General features: G+C 37.4%; 2 protein-coding genes across 2 annotated transcripts in view; one reads left to right on the top strand and one right to left on the bottom strand.

Annotated features, from left to right (window-relative positions):
• SHC4 (SHC adaptor protein 4) overlaps positions 1 to 21,290 on the top strand; it is a 124,480-nt gene that overhangs the window by 67,045 nt on the left and 36,145 nt on the right. Inside the window, exons 4-7 of the mRNA XM_061157101.1 lie at positions 3,251 to 3,314; positions 7,779 to 7,898; positions 17,694 to 17,747; positions 21,230 to 21,281. Coding sequence (XP_061013084.1) covers positions 3,251 to 3,314; positions 7,779 to 7,898; positions 17,694 to 17,747; positions 21,230 to 21,281 — 290 coding nt within the window. The remainder of the gene's footprint in view (positions 1 to 3,250; positions 3,315 to 7,778; positions 7,899 to 17,693; positions 17,748 to 21,229; positions 21,282 to 21,290) is intronic.
• EID1 (EP300 interacting inhibitor of differentiation 1) lies at positions 12,366 to 14,135 on the bottom strand. Its single transcript, XM_061157100.1, has one exon. The coding sequence runs from the start codon at positions 14,051 to 14,053 to the stop codon at positions 13,478 to 13,480; it is 576 nt and encodes a 191-aa protein (XP_061013083.1). The 5' UTR covers positions 14,054 to 14,135; the 3' UTR covers positions 12,366 to 13,477.

Below are 21,290 nucleotides of genomic sequence, written 5' to 3'. Positions count from 1 at the left end.
TGAATTATTTAGAGGCAGTTATTAACATTCTTTTGAACTTTAATTTCCTCATTTGTAAAATGGGGATAAAATACTTACCTTGAAATAATATTATTAAGACTAAATGAGATGATGTCCATAAGGTGCTTAGAGCTGAACCTGACATATAAATAGGATGCCTCTTCATTAAAACTTGAACTCGCTGCTAGAAATCTAAAGATAGAGATTTCTAATGTGAAAACATTGCTAAATCTTGGCAAGAGTTTTTTCTTTGTGAAACTTTGGAGAGTGAAAATCAGCAAGTCTACCAAATAAACTGAAAAGAAAAATCTGGTCTTAGTGACTATGAAGATGGAGGCATTAAAGGGTAAGCTGGGAGGGGAACAATGAGAAATAAAGGTCTGTTATTACCTGTAACATGAACACTCTCTGACCTCTGCAGTTGTTGGCAAAAGAGAGACAGGCTGTGTCACTCCATAGGGACGTGCCCTCACATTGCCACAAAACAGGAGCAAAACTCCTGCTGAGGAACTAACTTGCATTCTTTTGAATATTTTAAAAGATTATAATCAACTGAACGATGAAGAAAAACAAAACACTGTTTGTTTACACCTAAACATCAATAGAATGTAAAACAGGAAACAGCAAATCACACACATTAAAAAAAAAACCTCTAAACCAAGTTACTATTTAATGCTTTTTCTATGTCCCTGTTTATACAGGATTAATTTTATATAGCTGCTACCAATGTGCATATGCTATTCCAAGTTCTTTTTTCCCACTAATTTATATAGATTCCCTCCATATTTCTATAGTCCTAATATTTAACATTGCAAGTGGCAATATTTATGTTGATTTGTTTTATGTTGGGTTTTTTTTTTACTCTAAAATGAATGTTTCTTTTACATAACTACTCAATGCTGTTTGAATAAAAATTCCTCTTTCCTTGTCAAAAACTCTGATAAGTATTATGACATTTGTCATCTTTTATATTAATACTAAGTAAGGCCATCAGCGGTGGATAAATATACCTGAAGTGGGATTATTCCCTTTTTTCTGTCAATACTGGCTTTGTAGTTTTCTTTCTGTGTGTGAAATTAATGAGAGGGGAGCAAGTATCTTACAGTTGTTTCAGTTTTTAGTTTTAAAATTATACTGAATGTTAACATTTTCCTGTTTTTAAAACCGAATTATTTCTAACCCCTTTCATGTAAATTACCTAATCAGGAAGTTGGCAAATCATGGTCCTTGGTTGAATATGGCCAGCTACCTGTTTTTAGAAATAAAGTTATTGGAATAGCTGTGTTCATCTGTTTGCATGTTGTCTATTGCTGCTGTTGATGGCTGAGTTCAGTAGTTGCAACAGAACAAAGTCTAAAATGTTTACTATCTGGCTTTATTCAGAAAACATTTTCAGACTCTAATCCCATCTCTTAGCTCTTACTCATTCTTGTTTCTACCAAACTTTGTGCTCCTGCAATATCAAAGTACTGTAGCTCTTTATAATACTGTATTATAATATATATAATAATATAGTACTGTATAATTCTTTGTATTTGAGTATCTTTACACATGCTCTTCCCTCTGTCTGAATTTTCCCAACTCCACCCTGCCAGGAAGGCTCACCCTTCCAAACTCTTCTTGAGGGGTGCTCATCCTATAAAGTATTCCCTTTATCCAAAATCACAACTTTACTTTTTGTTAGACGTTATTGACAGTTGGAATGAGAATCAAGAAAACAGTGCCTGGGAAAGCACTTCATAAAACTTATAAAAGTTACTACTTCTGATAATAGCTGTTGTTATACTTGGCAACATCAGTGTCCACTTTTGTTTATACTTTTATTTCAACCCATTTACAGGGAGCTTTTTAGACCAAAGTACCCCAACTGGCTCTCATGGAGTACAGGATCTAAGATAAGAACACCTTTCCCATAATCCTTCTTTGTTAAATACCAACAACAAGGATGCCAGGTCTAGTTATTTAGGCAATGCTGTAGGCTGATTCAGATCAATTAGATGTGTCTCATCAATTACTGACTAACATTAAGATAACTCAAACCATCAGCCCGCCAACCAAACAAAAGAGCCCAGCTCTCAGAGTTGTCTTGCTTGACTCCAGAGAACAAGGTTGGAATCCTGGAGAAAGAATAAATATGCTAAATCAAAAAGCTGCTTTATCCATTTGTTGCAGATAATTATGTTGAGTACATAGCTCTGCACTACTACATGTATAGAGCTATATATAGATCTCTATTTTTTGTCTACCTAATGCATATTTATTTTTAATGGATCTGCACTCCTTTCTCTGCATCTCCCTTCCTTTGAAAATCAAAACATCTCATAGAAAATATTTTCATGAAATCTAATATATATAAAAACTGTAATAATGTGTGTGTGTACTAATTTAATGATGATGTCCAGTGGATCCGGAAGGAGCTTAGAGATTTCCATTTGCTTTGTGAAAAGTTTAATATGTGTGTTGAAAGCCACAGGCGAAGGTTCAGATTACGCCAAGTGAAAGCTCGGGTGGTTCTGAATGCTGAGTCCCAGAGACAAAAGCTCTTAGTTATAACTGCATTTCTGGAGAGGAGGGCGCCAGTGCATTCACCACTTCCATTAAGGAGCAACTACCTCTTTTAGTGGTGCTTTTCTCTCAGGAAGTGCAATATATAGTAAGGGAAGAAAAATAAGCAAAGGAGGAAATTTGCTATTGATTTTCTTTTCTTCTGTGAAATTACATGAAAGCTCAATGGCTTGTAGCAGTAACTTAGTCAATAAGGTTCCATTTGAGACCACCTTGAAGTTTAATTCTCTCCCAATCCTTTTAAACTTCTCTAGTGTTGGATTCTTTTGTATTTAATTGTTTTTAGTGATGAGATGCTATGAAGCTTTTTATTCACAACACCACAGGGGATTTTGCTAAAGATAAAACTGTGAAATATTCCTAGACGGTAAAGTCCCATCTATCCTTTTTGGTTAGAAATCAACAGTGCTGAAAACCAACCTTGAAAACCCAAGGGAAATAGACAATGAAGGTGAATATAGGACATAAAGTAATTTTTCAGTATTAGAGAGTTGCTGGATCTTCTTGGATTTAAGCTGTGGTGAGAATAAGCTCAGTGCTCTCCTGTGGAGTGGAGGAGGCCCTTTATGTCAGACTCACCATTATCTGAGTGTACATTTTGGTCATAACAACTTGCTAACGTTTACTGAACATTTACTATGTACTTGATAATTTGCTGAGTCTTTATATGGTTTCTGTTCTATAGGGAAGCAATAAGTCGCCTGTGTGAAGCTGTCCCTGGTGCAAATGGAGCTATTAAAAAGCGAAAGGTAAATAAATAATGGTGTGGGTTTTTTGTTTTATATTTCCCTAACTATGGGAAAGAAAGATAATATTGAAATAGTTGTTTGTTCATTCCACCACATGACCCAAGGTCCAGAATAGGCTTGATTAGCTGGCATGCTATCTGAGATGCACTCAAAGTTGCTCTTCTCCTTCAAATTTTCTGACTTGCTAGATATTGTCTGAAATGGTGATGCCTGGAGGGACAGAGTGGAGAAAGCACCTCAGTCTTGCCAAGTTAGAAAAAATCTGGTTGCAGGGCTGGGTCTTTATTTACCTTTGAGCATGGCATCTCATCTCTGAAAGAAACTTCATTTTTGTTTCTGTAAAGTTAAGTTGTTGACAAAATGACCAGTTTGGGTACCTTCCAATTTCAATATGTTATAATGTATGTATTCTGCATCTTAACAATTAGGCTTTTAAGACTCCATGGCCTGTTTTCAAATGGAAACATGGGTGCTGGTAGCAGTAAGATAGTAAATGGGTAGAAGGAGCTTTTTAATGCTGAGAGAAAGCACAAGCAAGACTCGATATTAGACTTGGATTTAAACCCTGTCTCTGCCCCTAGTAATTGTGTGACCTTGAACAAGTCATTTCACCTTTTGGATCCTTGGCTTCCTCATCTATAAAATGGGAGAAAATAGCACATACTTTATAGAGCTAGGTAAGAATTAAATGAAGTGATGTGTATATCACAGTGCCTAACATGGTGTCTGAGTTACATTAAGCTTTCAATGATAATGGTAGGTAGTATTATTGTATTAGCACATTACCGACCAGGAATTTTTGCAGAAAGGAATGCCTGCGGCCAGTGATTTGTTATGTGACTGAATAATGAAACACTCTGGTCAATCATGTTTGGGTAACAAAAGATGTATTAATACGTCTCTGCCAATTATGTATTAAGTTATTAAACCTAGAATAGTTGCTTCGAAGTGCAAAGGAGAGATTCAAAGTCTCTTAAGATAGCTGTATTAGTTATAGAACTGTAGATTGTTTAAGAGAGGAAGGATTTTTAGAGATCTCCCAAGAAAAACCCTCTCACTTTGCTATCTTCTAAACTATGGCTCAAAGAGACTTGCCTTGAGTTACTAGAATGATCAAGGTCAGTGCCAACTGTCAAAGCCAGGTTTTCAGTCTCAGCTTAGTGCTCTATTACCATACCACTCTGTCTTTCTCTCTTTTTTTTTTTTGGCCACCCCACAAGGCATTTGGGGTCCTAGTTCCCAGACCAGGGATCAATCACATGCCCCTTGCCTTGGAAGCATGGAGTCTTATCCACTGGATCATTAGGGAAATCCACGCCTCGTATTTTTATCATTGCTCATTATTTCTTAAGGCTGAATCCATTGTCATTCACCCAGAGTGACTCAAGTGAGCCACCATAGTACAGGAAACTTTGATGAATGGCCCTTGAATTCTATTAGAACTACCATTAGTAGTTTCTTTGACAGAACCCATGATCTGTGTATAGCCTCTAACCTCCTCCTGCCACTCATAACCTCCTCAAATAGGAGGTTGTGACTGGATGATCCCAACAGTCTTATTCACTTAAGACTTTCTCATTTCAGGATTAGTGGGAGTCCACACTGGAAAACAAAATAAAGCAAACCAGGCTATCATCTTTCCAGAAGGGAAACATGTAAAGAAAAAAGAGAAATTATTGAGTTAATTCCTCAATAGCTAGATTTGTACATTATGTGCATGTGCACTCAGTTGTGGCCAACTTTTTGCAATCCTGTGGAGTGTAGCCCGCCAGGCTCCTCTGTCCATGGGATTTCCCAGGCAAGAATACTGGAGTGCGTTGCCATTTCCTACTCCTGAGGATTTATTGAGTACTTAATACATGCCAGGTGCTCTTCTATGCACTTTATATTTTTAATATTCTTTTTCTTCACAATTTGAAAAATTATGTTAAAGTACACATAACATTTACCATTGTAACCATTTCTAAGTGTATAGTTCAGTGAATACATTCATATTGTTGCTCAATCATCACCCCGGTCTATCTGTATTACTCTCTTTTTTTTTTAAGAAAGAAAATCATTTATTTGAATAACAGAATATATTTAGAATTGTTTGCTTCTAAAAAAGCCCATTTTCCCCAAGCCTTCACTTTGTAATTTCATATTCAGCAATTAAGTTATTTTACACAATCTAGTTAAACAATTTAATGGGAATAAGCCCATAACTCTTTTTTTATCTTGTAAAACAAAGTCTATACCCATTAAACAGTAAATTTCCATCCCTCCCCCTCTCCAGCCCCTGGCAACCACCATTCTACTTTCTGTCTCTATGATTATGACTACTCTAATTATCTCATATAAGTGGAATCATGCAGTGTCATATTGTGATAGGCTTATTTCACATTACCTCACATAATGTCCTCATGGTACGTCCATGCTGTAGCGTATGTCAAAATTTCCCTCCTAATTAAGACTGAATAATGCTTCATTGTATGTATATATCACATTTTGCTTATCCATTTATCTGTTAATGGACACTTCGGTTACTTCCATGTTTTAATGATTGTGAATAATGCTGCTATGAACATGGATGTACAAATATCTCTTTAAGTCCTTGCTTTCAGTTCTTTTGGATATATAATAAGAAGCAGAATTGCTAGCTGCTGCTGCTGCTGCTAAGTTGCTTCAGTTGTGTCCAACTCTGTGCGACCTCATAGATGGTAGCCCACCAGGCTCCCCCGTGCCTGGGATTCTCCAGGCAAGAACACTGGAGTGGGGTGCCATTCCCTTCTCCAATGCATGAAAGTGAAAAGCGAAAGTGAAGTCGCTCAGTCGTGTCCAACTCTTCGAGACCCCATGGACCGCGAAGCCTACCAGGCTCCTCGGTCCATGGGATTTTCCAGGCAAGAGTACTGGAGAGAATTGCTGGATCATATGGTAACTCTAGTTTTAGTTTTTTGAGGAGCTGCTACCCTCAATAAGCTGTTGTACCATTGTACATTTCTACTAATAGTGCACAAGGGTTTCAATTTCTTCACATCCTTGCCAGCACTTGTTATTTTCTCTTCCTTCCTACCCTCCCTTCCTTCCTTCTTTCCCTTCCTTCTCCCTCCCTCCTTCCTCTCCTCTATTGCTCCCTCCCCTTTCTTTCTTGCTTGCTTTCTTGTATTCCTTACATCCTTCCTTCTTTCCCTTCCTTCTCCCTCCCTCCCTCCTCTCATCTATCCCTCCCTCCCTCCCCTTTTTTTCTTGCTTTCTTTCTTGTCTTCCTTCCTTCCAACTAGTTATAGGTCTACCCAGATTTTCTATTTCTTTGTGATTTAGACTTTGTAGGTTTTATGTTTCTAGAAATTTGTCCATTTCATCTCAGTAATCCGATGTGTTGACATACAGTTATTCATGGTATTCCCTTACAGTCCTTTTACTTCCACAGAATTGGCAGGATAGTCCTCTCTTTCATTTCTGATCTTTCTAATTTGTCTTCTCTTTTTTCTTTTCTTAACTTATTTAGCTAAAGGTTTGCCAGTTTGGTTGATCTTTTTGAAGAACCAACTTTTGGTTTCTTTGCTTTTCCGTATTGATTTTCTAGTCTCTATATCGTTTATCTCTGCTCTAATCTTTGTTATTTCTTGCCTTCTGCCAACTTTGGGTTTAATCTATAAACTTTTTTGATTTCTTTAAATTGTAAATTTAGATTGGTTTAAAATTTTTTGTTGAAGTGTAGCTGAAATACAATATTGTGTTTGTTTCAGCTGTACAGCACAGTAATTCAGTTATACATGTGTGTGTATATTTATATTTCTCCTTCAGATTCTCTTCCCTTATAGATTATTGCAAGATATTGAGTATAGTTTCCTGTGCTTTAAACAGTAGATCCTTGTTGGTTATCTATTTTATAGATAGTAGTATATATGTTACTCCAAATCTCCTAATTTGTCCCTCCTCCCACTCCCTAAGTTAGGTTGTTGATTTGAGATCTTTCTTTCTTAGTGTGTGTTTATACCTATAAATTATAATTTATAATATTATATTATAGTTATAAAAGCACTGCTTTCCCTGTGTTTCATAAGTTTTGGCATGTTGTGTTTTTTGTACTCTTTTAATCATCACAAAAAACCCTAAGCAGCAACTTTTTCTCTTTTTTTTAGATTTGTGGTATTCAAAATGACTTGTGAGCTCAGTTAATCCAAACTCTCACGGGAGTTCCTTTTATATAAAGCATGCCCCTACTCCCAGCACTTGGGGAGAAGGGAATGTATGAGAAAAGGTCTGAGGGCACAGAATTCACTACTTACTCAAGAATTTTGCTGCATTTCAATTAAAAAAAAGTTTATATTAAAAAAGCATTCCATCTCACTTGATTTATTTAAAGTAAAATAGAAAGGAAGCGTGTAGGCTTTGTCCCATGTTTAACATGTAAAAGAAATAAATATTCCTTCTGTAACAAAATCTGTAACTTAGAATGTTGTTTTATTATTTTTAAAGCCTCCAGCTAAGTTCCTATCAACAGTTCTTGGCAAAAGTAATCTTCAGTTTTCGGGAATGAATATAAAACTGACCATCTCAACATGCAGTCTCACACTGATGAATCTTGACAACCAACAGGTAAGATTATGAGTGTCATTTATAGTTTAACATATCTTCTGTTTTTCTAGAACAGTCTGGGCATAATAAAAAGAATAAAGTTTCAGACAGTGTGCCTAAAACTTAATAAGACATGGGGGAAAATATCTGCCAAGGATTTATGTGTAACAGTAATTAGAACAACAGTATTATTAAGCCATCACTGGGATATTTAACTGCCTAATACTTGCCCCTACTTAACTGGCTTTGTTAATAAGGCACCAAGAACATAGTAAATACCATTTGGAATATACTCAAACCAGTCATTTATTATTCTCCACCACCCTGCCCCAAAGAGAAAGCAATTCCTTCATCAGACCTCACAGACTGTGTGTTGGACTGGGGATGCAGATGAAGGACAGAAGGGTAATGTTAGGGCCAGTGTTCTAGCTAACCAAAATTTAAGCAGAAAACATTTTCTTCCAACCCTTAAGATTGAAAAGCCTTCTTGAATGTTATTGTATAAACAACTTTTTCATCTTTGATGATTTATGATGCTATGGTGTGGCCGAGTTCTCATTGTAAATGTTCTTTCTTAAAAAACAGCATTGCTGAAGCAGATATAAAAGATACACAGTCACTGGGCTAAATGTATACTTTAAACTAGGACATCCTTTGACTTTTTATTTTTTAAATTAAATTCCTTTATGTATGCTAGACTCTAATTTTTCCTTGTCTAATATGTAACGAGTTGAATTTCTTAGTATTTAAGGTTTTACTCTATGGAGTGCTGTTGTTCAGGGACTCATTGAAGGTTCAGTGTGCACTTGGCACTGAAAAAACACTAAGAGGCTTTGATGTCACATACAGGTAGAAAGCCTGATTCGTCACTAACAAGCAAGTTATCTTCCCACTCAATTCTTATCATCAGTGAAATGAGTTCTTATTCATAGAGCTTCTAAGAAGATCTGTTTAGCAACAGAATGTGTCTGTGGGGTTACTTAGAGGATTAAGTAAGATCATGGCTATAAATCACACAGCACAGTGCCCTTACATGGTACCTATTATTATTTTTTACTCAAACATTCTTCCTTGAGGCCTTTTCATATACTCAGTACTGAGCAGGGAAAGCATATTGTAATACATAAAATTATAAAATAGTCAGTAACATATAAGTACAGTTGTAAACATTTGTATTTCTATTTTCTAGCCAAAAAATTCACTTGTGGTTTTGAGGTTTGCTTTACTTTTTAAATTCAAAAGCAGAATAAAATAACATTGCTTACGCAGTAGTATAAAACACCACAGAGGAAAATGTTTAATATGAAATAGTTTAAAATGGATTAATTGGGTCATAATTGGTTATCTAAGAGAGGCGTACCATTGGTACCTGACAACAGGACATTTGGGGCTGTCCTTGGAAGATGCAGCCTGTTTGGGTGGAAGGCAAAACATTCAGTCTTTCAGGTGCTTTGTCCTCAAGACATTTGTGGATGTAAAATTTGTTTTTAGTTTTCACTCATGTGAATGGTACCAGCTCTGGTACCATTGCTTTTCGTTGTATATGATTTCATTGAGTATAGGGTTGTGTTGTGTATGGTGGGGGCATAAGTTATTCTCAAAATCTCCTTTCCCTCCGCTACTGTTTTCCAGGCCACTGCAGTTAGAGCTGGTACAATACACCCATAATCTTTTAGGCAAATAGAAGGAGGGACACTGGGCACACGTGGCTTCCACCACCAGTGGTTACAGCAGAGGTGCTTTGAGGAGTGGCTTCCATCGTTTCTACAGTGCTGGTGTGGAATGAGCTGTGTTCAGCCCACTGCCAGAGTGGGGACCAAAGTTGGGATCTCACTGATACCAGGCCCAGGGGCTGATTTTTAAAAATAGTTTTGAACTATTTTGAAGACCTGGAGAGAATAGCTACAGGGGGTGGGTGGAGTTGGGGGTGTGTAAAAAAGATGTGCCACTCTGGATGCTTAAACTCAAGAAGCTTTATAGATCCATTAAAAGGGCAGCTAAAATGTCCCAGGGATAAAGGCAGCAGAAAAGTGACCATCTGGATGTAGCATGAGAAAATGATTTATTAAATTTTCCTTAAAGAAAAATATCCTTTGAAGTTCTGAGATAAATACAAATGCCACCCTCCCCCCCCCCCCCCCAATTCTAAGATATACTTTGGACTAAAATAAACAGCTTCAAATTTATAGATACATTTATACATGACAGAACACTTATGGGTCAGATGGTTCACGTTTATCTTCCGTCACTGAGAACATCAAGAATGTAACCATTTGCTCCCAGAAAATGTCTCACAGAACCTCAGAGGCAGAAAATAAGATTAAACACAGAAACACGCAATGCTTACAATTTTTAAAACTTAACATATTTTGAAATGGGAAAAAACATTTTGGAAAAGCAAGTTACAGGGTTTTTTTTTTAAGTCCTTGTTTTAAAAATTCAAGCAGTGAACTTCTTTGACATACTTTAATAAGGTTTTTTTTTTCCTTTGATAAGGTTTTAAGAAGAAATGTCAGTCTCAGTAGCTCCCATTCTATTTCTTTACTCATTTCTATGCGCCTATCACTGACTCCTTAACAGCTATTGAAACTGAGAAGGGTAATAGATAACAAGGTAAAACAGGCAGAAAATGGAGAAATCTTTTATCTCCAGGAGAGGCAATTCAAATACTAGAGGCCAGGTAGGTAATGCAAACTGTCTGGGTTCATGAAAACACAATGGTGCAAACGGTGATAGATGATGAGTGCCACTTGTCCTCCACAAGTGGGGAGAAAAGCTGGGGAACATTGCAAACAGAATACTTCCCCTGCGTAAGGGCCAATCCCATATGACTATAGATCAAGGGCTGCCAGATCTTCCTCTACTTTTGGGGGGAAAAAGATGGAAATCTGGGAGTTTTACTGCTCTCTATGAATTATGACATGTTGGTCTTTAAGAAATTAAAATTATAAGCATGAGCCAAACAAAATAGATCTGTGTCCTCAAAGGGAGCCAGAATGGGACATCTGATAGAAGCAAACATTTACATAAGTATGGATAGACCTAGAAAGCGCTCCACAAATCACACTACACTCAGAAGTTTAACTTCTCTCTTCCCCATTCCTCATCTCCACCTCTCCCTACATCAGACAGGCTTAGAATTTCCCCAGAGCTCCTTTCTTTAGTTTACTTATTTATATAGATGTATATATCTTCATTTGAAGAAGGAAATGGCAACCCACTCCAGTATTCTTGCCTGGAGAATCCCAGGGACAGAGGAGCCTGGCGGGCTGTGACTTATGGGGTCACACAGACTCGGACACAACTGAAGTGACTTAGCAGCAGCATATATCTTCATTAAATTCTCACAATTTATAAGGTTCATTCAAGTATTCTTATTTTCAATTCAGGACCCCGAGGCAGAGATTAATCTCTTGTTACAGAGCTAGTAAGCACTGGAGCCTAGGTTCAAATTAGGTAGGCTTGGTTTCAGTCTGTGGTAACTGTAATGTTTAAAAATGTTACCCTTCTCTACTTTCAGTAAATATTAACAAGTATTAATGTCAGCGGTCTCTTAAGTTACTGCCTATTTTTAAGATTAACAAACCATCAAGAGTGAGTTATAGTCTTGGTCTTTCTCTAAATGAGCCTTCAAACCTAACAGGGAGTAGTTTTCTTTCCTCTTGCTCTTGCTCCCTACTCAATTTCTAAGAGAAATAAGAGTAACACTTGTAGTTTGCAGCTATGTTTTTTTCTGAACCTATTTCCTGGCATCTTATCTGGAGATAAATGGAACTAGTCAATTCATATATATTGGTACTTTTCTTTGTCCAGAGTCCTATTAATTCACATCATACAAGCAGTTATCTATCCGCAGACTTGTACTGCATCTATAAGCTGTTTGAAAATGCAAAGAAGTGAGCAGTGGGAGACCAGTAGGATTAAGATGTAAGTGCCAGTGTTTAACCTCCTTTTTAGTCTTCCCCCATCTATCGCTCCTCTCCCGGCCAAGCTAGTGTCTGAATTATGATCATCCTTGTCAGCCCTGTACTATACAGAAAAGAAGCCCCCTCCCTAAAAGAGAGGATGACTGCAACATAAGTAAGGCTCTGAGTTGTCCTGTTATATTGGATGTATCCTTTACTGCCATAATGCAGCAAAAACATCTGGTACCTTTTTACTGATCTTAAGACATGCTAGTATACTCAGTTTCACTGGGCACAGCCTTCTAATTATATTATTCACATAGAACTTCAGCATCTTACTAACCACTAACCCCTGTGAGATGCTTACTGATTTGGCAGGTTTTCCCAGCTTGGCAAATTCTCTTATAGGAATTTACTAAGTTTAATTTACACCAATTAATTTGTAATCCGGTATTTGAAGTTGGAGCACTTTCCCTTATAAAGTCATTAAATTTAAATCATAAAATGGTTGCAATCATACAATCAAACAATATAGCAAATAAAAAGAATTAGAGAAAGTATGTATACAATTAGCCAAACAAAATACAGAGAACAAGAAATCTTTATTATCTTGAATGCTGGTGCATAACTAAAAACAAGCTTAATTAGAGGAGGAGACAGAGGGAAACTTCAGATACTGAGGTGGATTTCTGGGCAGATTTAAAACTTTTAAGGGTTGTTCATAGTGTCTTTTTTTAGATGCAGGGCTTTCCTTTTACTGGACAATGTTCACTTAAGGGTTCTTACATTATGAAGTTCAACCAGGGTCTTTTGCCTGTAAAGTTAAATGAAAAAAGAGAGCAAGTGAAACAGAAAATTCGCTAGTATATGCTGATGTTTGAAAGAGTTTGTGTTCTTTGTACTTTCACGTATATTTTACAGTCTAAATTTGAAACTTTATTAAGGACGTCTTAAGTTTTCACTTTTAAAAATGTTCACGGCAATGAATTTTCTTGAATTAAAGGTTACAGTAGCTTTAAAAATGATCAAGATACATGTACAAACAAAATCTCAGTTGTTCTTGGAAACACGTTTTAAGATACAGCACACAAAACACATACTTCTTTTGGGGCTAGATTATCCTCTGAGATACTGAAGAATACTCAGTAGAAGATTTATTTTACGCCAAAAATTTAGCCATTGATAACCACAGCTCGGATAGATCACAAAGCTTAATCTTTAAAGTTTTCTCAATATGCTTTCAGTCCAAATAACTCAAAGACATCTTATGTCCTAAGGTGGATAAATCAGTTACTTTTTCTCATACAATCATCATCAGTAGGCTCTTGTACTGGCAGTCTGTCTTGGTCATAACTTATTCTTGCAAAGCCATTCCTTACAGTGAAACATGAAAGATTATCTTTCTCAATGCAAGGAAATTACTCTGAATAAACAACAAAGTCAAAGCCATAAGTGTCTCTGGACATTCTTGAAAACAGGTTTCAACAGTACTAAGATACTTTTCTTTAACAATTTTCTTCCTTTTTCATAACTGTGCAGTCACTACCTTATTCTACTCTGCAAAAAAAAAAAAAAAAAAATTTTTTTTTTGGGGGAAGATTTTCATTGGCACAGAACTGTTTGGAATGAACCCAAATGGCAGTGGAATGTTGGGTCTCTCCTCAAGCAGCTTCCTCCTCTCTCAACAGCATTTAACTACTCTCTGTCAATGATCTCATCACAGCCGAGTTCTTCGGTCAGACGATTGACAACCATAAGTGAAAAAAGCTCTTCGATAAAAGCCAATTGATCAAACGGGGTCTTCTCATAATGCATCTGAAACCCGCCATCCAGAGCTGCTTCTCTGGCTCTGGAGGTTCTCAGAAACATCTTGTTGGCTTCTTCAAGGGCCGCTGATACTCTGTAGCCCGCACCACTGAGCGGCTCCTCTTCCGGATAGTCATAATCGTCCTCCCAGTCATCGAATTCCTCGCCCTCGTCCTCGCTCTCGAAATCAGGGCCCGCGATCTGGCCTGGCTGCTCCCCAGGGCTGGGCCGGCTAGCGAGGCCTCGGGGCCCCTGTGGCTCCGCCATTGGCTGGGCAGCCTCCTCCTCCATTGGGCCTTCCTCCTCCAGTTGTGGCGGGGCCCCGGCGCGGGAGGGGTTCGGGGACAGCTCCCGGCTCCCGCCGCCTACCTCCATATGCGGAAGATCACTCTCACCAGGAATCACATCCATCTGCAGATCGTTGCTTTCCTCATAAAGCTCGGACAGCTCGTGCATTTCAGACATAGTGCCAGCAGCTCGACCTCCCCAGAACTCGTTCGTTTTCCACAAGCTCGGAGCTACGCGGGCGTGCGGTTGTGCGCTTGCGCAAGCGCCGTGCGCTTGCGTGACCTCGTGCGTGTGCGCGACCCCCAAACACCGCCTCCCGCTCAGAGTGCTGCTCTGGGTTGGCCACTGGTAGTGCCCCCCATCCCCCTCTGGGGAACATTCCCAGCGCTAGGTGGTCTGCGCTCCGTGCGTTCGAGTTTCAGACCTAGGGCTGTGCATTGCTTGGCTTCCCCCTTACCTAACCGTTCTGCTGCTTATGATGCTATAAACTTGCAAATACTCTATATGCCTTCTGTAAGACCCCTTACAGACCCCTTACAGAAGGTGGGAAAGATTGAGGGCGAGAGGAGAAGGGGACGACAGAGGATGAGATGGTTGAATGGCATCACCGACTCAATGGACATGAGTTCGAGTAAACCCCGGGAATTGGTGATGGACAGGGAGGCCTGGCGTGCTGCAGTCCGTGGGGTCGCAAAGAGTCGGACCTGACTGAGCGACTGAACTGAAGACCTCTTAATCTTCCTCCCCTCTCGCCCCTCTCCTTTCTCGCCATCCTCTTTCTGCTGCTTCTCTTTCTTCCATCCGCAGGCAGTCGCATCTGCTCCAGGGTTTTAACTAATTTTATCTCTGCTCTAATGACCGCTAAATCTGCACCTGAAAACCACACGGTGTTCTTAACAATATATCAGCATATCAACTCATCCATCCCTCTCTTCTGTTTTTCTCGTTTAAAAAATGTTAAATTCACAAATAAGCATATTATCGGTGTTCTTTAAAAAATATGCAGAGAATAAATACTTGGGCCCGTTTTTTCCCCGCAGGAGGTGTGTGTTTACACTTAATTTTGTGTGTTTAAAATCTTTTTCCGTGCATTTATATGAATCTTTTAAGTCCTCATGGAAAAATCTTAATTTTTTTACATGTCTTATGTAATTGCATTCAACTTATAAAAAAGCAAAAAACCCCTAGATCTTATAGATTAAGCTGTTAGTATACATAGACATGTTTTCATAGAATTCTGTTTGTATAGCTATGCTGTAGTTGACCTAACTATGCATAAAGAATATCTCAAAATTTTTCCTTTTTTTTTTTTTGTATTGTATGGGTAAATGCATATCTACATGTGCCAATACTTCTCGCTAGTAAAAACCTAGAAGTGGAAAGGTGGAATTACAGGGTATGCATAGTTTAGTTTTAATAAAAGTCAAATTCCTCTGAAAGTTATTGTACAAATTTAAGCACTATGCAGTGGTGCTCAAGAATATCCACACCCCTGCTACACATGATTTTGTTGAACTTTAACAACTTCATCAATTTAATGGTGTCTTGTTTTATTTTTTATGGCCTTGATTTTTTTTGCAGGTTATCTTTCAATATGTTTATTGAACATTTGTATTACTTTTGAAAATTAAATGATCTTATTTTGGGTTTACTTTTTTTTTTCTTATTGATGTAGGAATTTTTTATAAACTTTATGTGAAAACTTTGTTTCACTTGTTGCAAATATATTCTCTTTGCCTGCTGTTTCTTGTTTTGGAGATCTTATACAAAAGTTTTAAAATGAGCTTTCACAAGTCAAATTTAAAAGTTTCTTTCCTGTATGTCTTTTTTTTTTAAAATTAGGATGGATTTGCCTACCTCAGAGAACTTAAGCATAATCTTTTATCTGTCTTTTAATGTCTATATGGCTCTTTTGTGGTTCAAACATTTATTTATAAATATCATGAAGACAGGATTTATTTTTATATTTTTTCGTATATGGAGCTGATTCAGCTGACTCCACTAATTTAATCACGTGTCCTTGTGTCTGCTGTTTGGTGCCACATTTATCATAGGCTAAAAGAGCACAGAAGTGTCAGTCCTTTTTTAGTCTTTGTAGTCTGAATTTCTATAGTTTTATAATACGTCTTAATAATAAGGAAAATCTTTTCTCTTTGTTCTTTAAAAAATTGCCTTAATTCTTCTTGCGCATTTATTCTTCCAGTGTGAATTTTAGAAGTAGTTTTAAAAGTTCCCTGAATGGCACTGATGGAATTTTTATTGGAATTGCATGAATTTATAAATTAATTTCAGGGAGAATTGACATCTTTATAATATTATCTTCTCATCCATAAAGGTGATATATGTCTTTCTGCGTGTTCATGTGTTATTTATACTCTTCACTGAAGTTTTCCGAAAAGTTTTGTGTGATTTTTATTAGGTTCTCTTGTAAAATATACCTCTCCCCTCTTCCCCACACAGTGTCAGATTGGCTGTTCCTGGTGTACGGGAATGATGTTGATCTCTGTATATTGATTTTGTTTTTAGTAATCATTTTAAACTGAAATATAAATATAGGAAACAAATATAGAATAGTGCACAAATTGTAAGTGTATAGCTTGATTATCACAAAATGAATTTGTTTGTTTTAACTACTACCCAGATCAAGGAACATCATTTGCAGGATCCCAGAAAACCACTTGTTTTCCTTTGCCCCCAAAGTCACTACTATTGTGACTTCAAACAGAATGAAGTAATTTTGCCTGGTTTTGAACTTGATATAAATTCAGCTATGCAGTATACAGTCTTTATGTCTGGCTTCTTTTGCCCAAGAAATATGTTGTTGCTGTGTAGTAGTCCCATGTTTAAATATCACAGTGATCATCATTGGGATTGTTTCCAGTTTGGGGCTATTATGAGCAAGGCAGTGATTATCTTTCTTGAGATCTTTTGGTATATCTATTTATACAGTTCTTTTGGATATACATCTAAGAGTAGAACTGTTAGATTCTGTTACACAAATTTGAAGGCAGGATTAGTCAATTGGTACATAGTTGATTTAATGAATCTTTAAAAGAGTATGACAAATAGGTCTCTGCAAATTGGTCATTACACTGTCGTTTCCAAATAAAGGAAGCCTGGAATCTCAAGTAAAAGAGACAATCTTAGCTAACTTATTCAGTTTACTTGGATAGTCTTACTTCATATTGAAACTCTTAATGTTAGCACCTTAGTAAGAATGGTGGCAAATGACTGAAACTCAAGTCAGAGTAACTTATATAAAAATAAATAAATAAACTAGAAAAAAATACATAAAAAAAAATAAAGGGAGGGGGGAAATATATTGGTTGAAGTGATGAAACAAATGTTACCCCCTGCCTTTTTACTGTTTTTGACTCTCAGCTTTGATTTTTTTCCAGAGAAAAATAATTTTCTAGCAGACTTTTCCCTCATGACAGCAAAAGATGACTCCTAGAAGCTTTGGGCTTATACTAAGATATTAAATGACAGGGAGAGATGCATTTTCTCCTATTCTCCTCATTTCCTCCTCAGATGTTGATTGTCTTTGCTGTGTCTAGGTGGATGGTTTTCTGATTGGCTAGGCCTGGACCATTTGTCTAGCTGCAAGGGGAGGGGGCAGTAATATGCAGGAAGATCAGACCCACCTGAGCCTCCTGATCTAAATAAGATTATTATAGAACTTGGATGGAGTGGTTTCCAAAGGGATGTTGAGCAGGCAAAATCAAAACAAACAAGTGTATGTACATTACTGTTAGATGGTATATAATTAGGTATAATTAATTTGTAGCATCATATGTCTTTAATTTGTGTTTTGCAGATTATTGCAAATCATCATATGCAGTCTATTTCTTTTGCTTCTGGAGGGGATCCGGTAAGTATGAATTCATTAAAGTTCTTTTTTTATAAGAGTTAAAAGAAATTTCTATGTAAAGCATGTTAACCACTACCTGTCTTTTCCAAATATCTTATTACAGTTTGTGAATAGCCATATGTAGCAGGCAGCGAAAAATGTGGGTTCTGGCAAAATATTTCCTGTCGCTGATTTTGTAAATACTTAGATTAGTGGATAAACTAATGATACTCCATTGTGTTACTAGCCATGGAGTTATCATCTGAGAAGCTTCTTGCAGATGACATCAAATTCATAAAAACAAGTATATTATACATCTGTTGACGGTCCTCCCTCAGAATTCTTTTCAACATAGAGTGCCAGGCAGATCCTCCTAATCAGTTGGATTTGGCACATGAGGGGAAGCCTATTTGCCATTCTGGCCAGCAGCCAAGGCAACTAAGTCTAATCCGAAATGAGCAACTACGTTTTCAGAAACTCATGCAGGGAATGTTGAGTTGGGGAGAGAAAACCTATTGTTCCAACTAAGAGGCCACGTGATGCTCAATTCTCATGAATTGTGCAGGTCTGAGTCCGTGCTCTCCCTCTAAGCGTTCTCTGCAGAGTAGAGGGTCATTCCCAGACCACCAACTACATCATTTCTAGGTCAGAGCAAAAGGAGATGGGTGTTGAAATGAGGAAGCCTGTGACTGACCAAGAAACACATCTGTTTAAACCGAGGGAGCAAGAGAAAGATTTTGTTCCTCTGTGACATTATGACTTTTTTTTTGTACCTACAAATGTGCAGGGATTTTACCTGATCTTACACCCAGTCAAAAATCTGCATATAACTTATTCCCAGCTCCTCTCTATCCACCCTCCATCTAACCTTCTGATCTGACCACAGCAGCAACACCAAGGGCTATGTTTGGTAGCAGAGAGCGTCAGCTTCCAGCCTGAAAAGGCCAGCACTGTCACTTCTCTTCCTAACCCTCTATAACTTGACCATCCATGAAGGAACTTGAACACTTTTGTAAAGCAATGTAAAGAGTTCTGTAAGAGCTGTGGGAAAAATAATTGTTGCCATTTGCCTTAAATTTCCCTTTTCAAGTTTCAAGAGTCGCTGTCATTTTAAAATTGGTACGAAAATCCTCAGTTACCCTAGACATGCCCTGCATGGCATCCATCATAGTTCTCCAGAATCCTAATTCTTTTTAGACTGTCTTTATGTGCCTTTATTTCTTTAAACCAGCCAAAGCACTGCCGCTACCAAAGATAGTAAAGAATTTGTGGCTACCGTGGAAAAGTTTGTACCTACTGAATTGAGGGGCACCTCTATGTTTTCTACAGGTGGAGAGAAAACTTGCTTATTTTACATAGAAAACTGGGGTGGCCAGAGCCTTGGCATTAGAGGTTCCCCCAATTGAATTTTACCCTCAGGTCAGGAAGGCAATATGGTGGAGTGCCAGGCTCTGGAGTCAAGTAGACTTGAGTTAACTTACAGTCTCTCTAAGTTTTAGGGTCCTCTTCTGTAAAATGGGAAATGACCTCCCCTTGCCTCAAAGTGTTGTGAGAATTAAGTGCAATGGTGCATGTAAACTGCTAGCATAGTGCCTGGCACAGAGTGATAAGAGATAACTGTCACCAGTATTGCTAATACATGTCTATATTTCCTTAGGACACTGTCTGAGATAATTTACAGCTTCACGGCTAATTGAGTCCAAGGGTTTGGAAGCTACAAGTTTCCATGACCTAATGTGGTACCTTCTTCCTACCAGATTCCCTCCAAAGTTTCAAAAATACTGGGTGTTCCTTCTCACCTCTTGACCTTGCTCACCCTCACCTTTACTCCCTTCTCAGAAACAATTTACTTGTCTCCCTTCAGTCGGCCCTGAAGACAGTTCTTGGTAATGCTTTTGTATCTGTATATACTTTCTCCGTCTCAAGAATGCATTATGAGTATGAGAAAATTAAATATACTTCTTATATTTCCTCCCATTGTTTGTGCTTTTAACATTCTTTAAATTCTCCCAAATATTTACAGTTATGGAATTTTAAGAGATTCTTTTGAACATGAGGAAACTGAGGCCTGGAAATATAAGAAGTGTATTTAATTTTCTCATGCTCACAATGCATTCTTGAGACCTCTTTCCCATCAACTAAGACAGCAGACAGCATTGTGCACATCATACCACCTCTTCAACTTTAAAATGGGCAGCCAAGCCCTCACAGTTGTGTCTTTGCTTCTAAATTATATAACATAAAGCTCATTGGCATGACCTTATTTTTATATAAAATATTTCAAATCTTTTGTCTTTTTGTATAAGAGAGATTTACTTAGGTATGTGTTATTTTTTAAAATAACTGAAGGCAAGTTATACTGACCCTGAGATCTGTTTCCTGTATGATTCATTGTGGGTTATTAAGTGATTGTCCTTGAGGGTATTACAAACATGGACTTTTATTTCCTGCCAGTTGATTTCATCTTCCCTCTAGAGAGTCATACTTCTAATCTGCAAGTGGTATTGTGTGTATTTTTTTCTGAGAACTGAGATAACAAAAAGCATCTTTAATTATTAAAATCTTATCATTCATCAGCATACTGTTTTCAGTAAAAGTCAAAATTACCAAGTAGCTTTTTGTTTGTTTTCACAAAGCCAGCAACACATCTCTCTTTTTTAAACATAAGTTGAAATGGTGCTGTTATATCTTCTTTTATAGTGTCTTCTTTTAAAGTGTCTTTATTTTTATACAGTTATTAAAGGTAAATTTCATTTACAGTTATTATAAAATATTGGCTATATTCCCTGTGTTATACAATACATCCTCAAGCCTATTTAAACCCAATAGTTTGTACCTCCTCTCCCCCTTCCCTATATTGTCTCCTGCTCTGGTTACCACTAGTTTGGAGTGCATCTTTTGGAATTCCTTAGGATTTTCATGGGTTCTCTATTTCAAAAATGATCTCTTCTTTCTATATATTGATCAAATAAATGCCTTTTATTTTTGCTATATTATTCCTTAAGTTGCACTGCATAAAAGCAAGCTAACCACCACAAAACCATGTCTCTGTAATCAGCTTTTTTTCTGATCTACATGGTATCTGTTTGGACAACTGGGAAATCATGTTTCACATCCTAGTTTATGACATAAACTTTGTGATTACATAAGCCCTGGTATTTCAACTTTAACACAGGAGAGTAATAGTCCCTAACCATTTTAAAAGAATATTTGTCCTAACACAGTCCCTACCTACATTCTCTTTTATTCTTAGTGATATTGTCTGCCTCTAAATTTTTAATCTTCAGATTATCTCCCCAAGGGGCAGAGAATGTAGACTCCACAATTGTTGAGTATATATTATGTATTTGTTTATGTTTCCTCCTAGGATGCTTTCCTTTGCTCTTTAAACAGAAACCTTAGCATCAGTCTTTGCCTGAATATCATACCCTAAATGTACTCTTTTATCTTTTACCAGTACAATCCGTTCATTTTAAATGCAATCATTTTCCCTTTTTTTATAGGATACTACAGACTATGTTGCCTACGTAGCTAAAGATCCAGTTAATCAACGAGGTATGGAAA

The sequence above is a fragment of the Dama dama genome, chromosome 12 (assembly GCF_033118175.1).
Source record: "Dama dama isolate Ldn47 chromosome 12, ASM3311817v1, whole genome shotgun sequence".
NCBI lineage: Eukaryota > Metazoa > Chordata > Mammalia > Artiodactyla > Cervidae > Dama > Dama dama.
Note: the sequence above shows the minus strand (reverse complement) of the source record. Positions and strands in the feature narration are given on the sequence as shown.